General features: G+C 35.2%; 1 protein-coding gene across 1 annotated transcript in view; it reads right to left on the bottom strand.

Moving 5' to 3' along the window:
- Positions 1–776: 776 nt before the first annotated feature.
- The window catches only part of LOC125189246 (NAP1-related protein 1-like), a 9,550-nt gene continuing 4,428 nt past the window's right edge, over positions 777–5,898 (bottom strand). The window contains exons 2-10 of the mRNA XM_048086541.1: positions 4,597–4,742; positions 4,433–4,483; positions 4,274–4,345; positions 4,065–4,178; positions 3,916–3,980; positions 3,194–3,254; positions 3,034–3,090; positions 2,878–2,919; positions 777–1,018 (exon numbers count right to left, since the gene is read on the bottom strand). Of these exons, the coding sequence (XP_047942498.1) occupies positions 950–1,018; positions 2,878–2,919; positions 3,034–3,090; positions 3,194–3,254; positions 3,916–3,980; positions 4,065–4,178; positions 4,274–4,345; positions 4,433–4,483; positions 4,597–4,742 (677 nt within the window). The 3' untranslated portion in view covers positions 777–949. The remainder of the gene's footprint in view (positions 1,019–2,877; positions 2,920–3,033; positions 3,091–3,193; positions 3,255–3,915; positions 3,981–4,064; positions 4,179–4,273; positions 4,346–4,432; positions 4,484–4,596; positions 4,743–5,898) is intronic.

Genomic DNA, 5,898 nt, shown 5'->3' with positions numbered 1-5,898 from the left:
TGTTCTGGATCGGCTTTGGCCATACAATTTCAGGCTGGCCTCAAAGTCTTCCTACGTAGGGAACATAGATATGGCAACATATGATAAAAAAAATATACAAATTTCAAGTCGTTTTATGTTCGATAACTCCAAGATAACAATGTCTACCCTAACAAACGGACCCTTAATAGATTCGATTCTCAGTATTTTTATAAGCATACCTCGATTAGTAATAATCATAGGCAGACATCATGGTTGGGGCTTAAAAAAGCCTTGGGCTGGAACGGATGATTGGAACATTGTGTCGTGGAACACGATGATTGGGATTTGGGAACTTAACTCGGAATGGGCTTGCAACAGATGCTTTAAAAGATGCAAGCTCGTGGTGAAGTTCCTAATTCCATAACTCTGACCAATGTGCTCCCTGCTTGTGGGAGAACAGGCGCACTCTTGATTGTACGAATTGCACACTAGATATGTCTGTTCGGGGCCGGTGTTTGAGCTGTCTCCAATGCTTTGACTGACATGTATGCCGAGTGTGGTCAGCTCGATCTTGCTTTAACATATCACCCTGGGATGAGATGTCTTACATCTGCAGCCTAGTGGGGAAGGGGAGGGAACTTTTGATGATATAATGGCTCAAGGCATGCTGCCCCCGGAGAAGATATTTGCAGATATCACACATATAACAGAGCTTTTAACTATTCACACAGAAAACAAAATGCCTGAAAATTTGGAATATGGGAGAAAAATATAATTAATCTAATCACTAGATAAGAGGATGAACGCATGGCATGGACACGGAATTTATCAGTAGATAGCACGAGTTAGAAGTGTGAATACCCGACACACGAATTCAAGCAGAGACAATTAGGTTTAAAACCTGCAGAAACCTATAAACGAATTTACAGAAACATGATAGTTTATGGAAACCAGTAAACAGAACTTTCTGGAGTATAGCCTATCTTTTTTAATCTTCATTTTCGTCATCATCTTGGTCATCATCATCATCATCTTCAGAGCCATCACTGTCCTTGTCCTGCACAGATGTTAACATGACACACGGAACATGACTAACTTGTCCGGAACGATTAGCTGATTTTTTCAGCAATGTGTGATGACATGCTTAAATAATTATTCATAAATAGTTGAAGTCTAATTTGAGAAGGGATGGAGAAATCCCACGCCTGATAAGAAATTGATAGAATCAAGCAGCCAATCCACAAACTGTAATTTTAGTTGGAGACTCAATAAAATCATTAGCATTCTGGGCATCTGGCCTTTGTATCATTTAACCAATTGTAGAAGTTATAACGGGTGAACCTAAAGCAAGTCATCTAAGAAAGACATTGAGTGCAGGCGAAAGCTTTGCATTTTAGGACACAGTACACATAGGACTCAGCACTACAAGGCCCAAATTATCAGGAGACTAACCTTCAACTGACAAGACAATATTTAGTTTCATGTATATCCAGAATAAGGCTGACTTAAGATTTCTTGATAGGGATCCTATATCTTCACTACATAAAATTTATCTTTCTTAACTACGTGAATAGATTTGGGGGCAATGATTGAGGAGCATCATAAAGCAGTCGAAATCAAGATTTTCACTCTTCAACATTATGCACTGTCATAGGATCTCTGTCAGTAAGAGGCCTAGGAGCTATAAATATATTAGCACCTGGATAGTAGTAGTACCACCAATGACCACACCAGAGTTCACGCAAGTACAAATCCATGACATTTTCTTAGTGCTAGTGATAGTAAGAAACCACTAAGGGCCCATTTCCTTGACCAGAAAGTATAATTGTTGGGGAATATGATTGTATTTTGATTTCCAGGAATATGATTCAAGATAGATTATTTATCATGTGTTTGGAAATGATTTCTCAAATTATATTGTTTAGTTAACATCGATTGACTAATAGACGTAATAGTCAAAGTAAAATTTTCTTACATAAATTATTAATTGAGAAAAATAATAAATACTACTACAACTTAAAACATGATCGAATAATAATAATAATAATAATAATAATAATAATAATAATAATAACAATAATAGTAAACAATGGAGTACATAATAACAACAATTATCATTTTTATAGTTATTATTGTTATAACAGCATGATCCACAATTTTAAAAAAATTACATTAAAATTTGCTAAATTATTAACTGATACTCCCTCCGTCCCAAGATAAGCGAAGCACTTCTTTTGGGGCACGGGATTTAAGGAATTGATATCTAAAGAGTTGAAGTAGAGAGAGAGTTAAGTATGAGAGAGAGAAAAAGTAGAGAAGTAAAGAGAGAATAAAGTAGGTGGATGATAAAGTAAGAGATACGATTTTTTGTTAAAAAGAGAAATGACTCACTTATAGTGGGACACCCCAAAAAGGAATGTGACTCGCTTATCTTTGGATGGAGGGAATACAATAATAACATAGTTATAATTATTATCATTATAGTTTGTACTAGTTTAATAAATATCTAAATATGTACCCATTCTGAAATGAGAAATGAATACCTGAAAAGAAAGGGAATAAAAGTTCTAAAACGTTGCACAACTTCCTTGTTTTCAAGATTCATACTATTACTTTTCGTGTTACTTAAAAAAAGTCAAACAAGCATGAGAATTTAAAAAAATCAGGAATTAGTGCAGAATTCTGCCAAATAAACAGGCCTTAAAGGCTAGATGCATTCAAATCAGCTAACGAACAAACAAATAACAGCTTAGAACTAGGAAGTCCTAATGAAGGCACCAGTTGCAAAAACTAAGCAGTAATTCAAAGGAATCCAGTGAGAAAGCAGCAGCAAGCAAATGCTATGACTCTATGAGTTTATAACTTATCTACAGAACCTCCTCCAGAAGAGGCAAGTTGTATAGGGTATTTTCTTACCTCATCATCATCCATTTCAGACCCCTCTTCATCAGCAGCCTCCTAAAGAAAGATCAATTTAGGAAAAAGTGAAGAGTTAGAAAGTGGACTAGAAGTATTTGGAAGATGGATGAGTTTGTAAAACCTAAAAAGAAGAAATCAGGGAGCAATGTATACGTTGTTAAAATATCTAAGGGGATTGGGCCATAGATCATCCTTGATAATTTCAGCAACCTGCTGTACGAGGCAAGGCACAAAATACATAAAAATGTATTCTTTGTTTAAAAAGGTATGTAAATAGCTTAGGCCCATTCAACAATATGCTTGAGAAGTTAACCTCATCATGTATCTCTTCCAAATTACTACTATGCTGGATGTTGTTGAACCAGGAAAAGAAGCTGCAATTTCACAGTATATTTAATGTAAGAAATAAATGACACAGTGAAAAACTGAGGATAATCACACAATTTTCAAAAAGAAGCTGTACTTTACAGTGTATTTTAAATAATTGTTACAGTGAAAAAAGGGGACACTCATTCAGTACAATCACACAATTTTAATTTTCACAGTCTCCCACAGAACTAATGCTGATATACTTTTTCTTTTGCCTCCTTCCACATTTTCCTATCTCATCCTTCTTTCTTCTCTATATTCCCTTTCCAATCATTGCACCAATGGAAGGGGGGGTGAAAAGAATGGTGAACAAGAGAGGACTGATTGTTTAAAAAAATGAGGGGTTCCTGCTGCTATCATAAGGGAATACCAGGTTGATGGTAAATAGCGAGGACAGTGTTTACTCTACAGGCTTATGTTTTTCATGCTTATAAAAAAGCCAAAAGGGTCCATATGAAGCTACAAGAATATAGTATTATAACTTTCTTAAACAAAGACTGAGAAGTTATACTATTATCTATATCAGACAATCCATTTATTTTTTAAGTTATATAGGAATCATATGAAGTGAATAAGACTTTAGATGAGCATATGACAAGTTCTACCAGCTCCCATAAGCATTGTAGAAAATATGAATAATAGAAGAGGAAAATGGAAGGTACCAACCTCTCATCAGCTTTAGGCCGCTTGTTTCCTTTCTTCTCTTCAGCAGCAACACCAATAGGAATGCCCTTCAAATGCCAAAGTTTCACAATGAACTCAATCTGTATGCAAAGAAGAGGGGCATATTATTCAAGCTATAAACGGATTCTTACCATGCCTTCTTTCCAGGTTATTGCTGTTGCTGAGATTTCGGTTGTTCCTTCCTCAAAGAATGTAAAGGTCTTTGTGAGTATAGCATCTTCAAAGTAAGGATTGGACTCGAAGTGCTGACATAAAAAAAACAAGGGATTGACCAACGAATTTATAAATCATACTTTTCAACATCAGACATCATCCAGATCTGGCAAAGATGAAAACTCACAAACGTAATGGAGTAACCAGATTTCACATCTTTGCAATCCTCAACTTCAAGCTTACTCAAATACTTGAATATCTGGCACAAGAAAAAAGGAAATAACTTAAATTGATCATACAAAAGCAATGATTAAATGTAGTCCATTCTTAATAAATGAATGAAAACCTTTTGGTCCTCATCAGTCAAAAGTTCACTGAGTGCAGGATGACTCATAAACTGCAAAAGAAAAGGGAATATTAGTAAGAAATGACAAATTTTCAAGCAATGGAAGGATTTGCAAGCTTAGAAGCCACACTTAATTAATCGATTAGATCTGATAAACCACTCACAGCAGTCAACCAGAAATCAGGAATGGATTTAATGATGTCATTTCGCTTATCATAGACAGGCTTCCGTATTTCGTTGTACTTCTGTTCAAGTTCCAGGACCTTTTCACTTGCTTCTAAATTGACCTGAAAGCATATAGAAAACAGAAAATCATGTTACTATTGTATCCCTTTGGGCTGTATCTCCATCCAGCAGATCAACAAGTTCAAGTGAATGACTATGAAATAAAATGAAAGAACAAGTTAAGAAACCCCAAGAAAAATATTTCATGCAGCACATCAAAAATAAATGGGATAAAGGCAGGGGCAGAGCCAGGAATTAAACTCAAGAGGGGCAAAAATATACCTAAGCAAATAATTGAAGAATTGAGAAGGGGCATTTAAGAAGGAACTCAAACAAATATTCAAATTTAAAGAAAAATTAGTATAGATGAACATTTTTGAACAGGGGCAATTGCCCCACTACAAATACATGTGGATTCGCCCCTGGATAAAGGTACAAACATTACCATCTTCAATTTATACGAAAAAGTAGCTTTGCAGCTGCTGAAAAGAACGAGCATAATCCCGCATACACAAGAAAATTCTATATTCTTGAACCAGGATTCAAAACAGGTTTAAGATAGTCAAAAGTACAACTGAAAAGTATGTCAAACACAAGGATTCTCCCTTAAACCTAATATCATATCAAGATCATCATAAGTAAAGGCTCTAGGTACATGGCCTCTCAATTATTCAATAGGTGACATTCTAAAAAACTGAAACTATAACCTCACTTATCCTTCCAAGCTCGAGAAATGTTCCATTTTCTTGCAGAAAACCAAAAGAGAAACATAATTGAAAGTCTCTCTTCACAACTTTTGCACTTGATAATCGGCTAGGAATTACCAAAGATGAACGTAATTGTAAATAGAAGTTTTGGCTTTCTGAAGCGTAATGCAGAAGGCACATGAAGAACTGTAATAGTGGCGCTAGTACATCTTATGTGTGTTTAGTTTCTCTTATTACTAACCTAGTTAATTCTACAGTATATAATTTCTCTTTAACCTCACTTTGGAAAGATATGTTCTGTGCACTACACCTTGCTCCAGGCTCCGAAGACCTTAAAGCAAGTAATTAGCCAAAGTCGGAAAAATTGAGTCACCGGCGTCTATAATACTCCTAAATATATTAAAAAATCAATTACAAAACCAGCTTAAGAAGGAACATTTATCTGCAAAGTCATTTCTGGTTTCACAGAGCAGTTTAAGAATTTTTAAATTCACAAACAAAAGATGAAGACGTGAATATATAATCAACATATAG

Source organism: Salvia hispanica, chromosome 5, assembly GCF_023119035.1.
Source record: "Salvia hispanica cultivar TCC Black 2014 chromosome 5, UniMelb_Shisp_WGS_1.0, whole genome shotgun sequence".
NCBI lineage: Eukaryota > Viridiplantae > Streptophyta > Magnoliopsida > Lamiales > Lamiaceae > Salvia > Salvia hispanica.
Note: the sequence above shows the minus strand (reverse complement) of the source record. Positions and strands in the feature narration are given on the sequence as shown.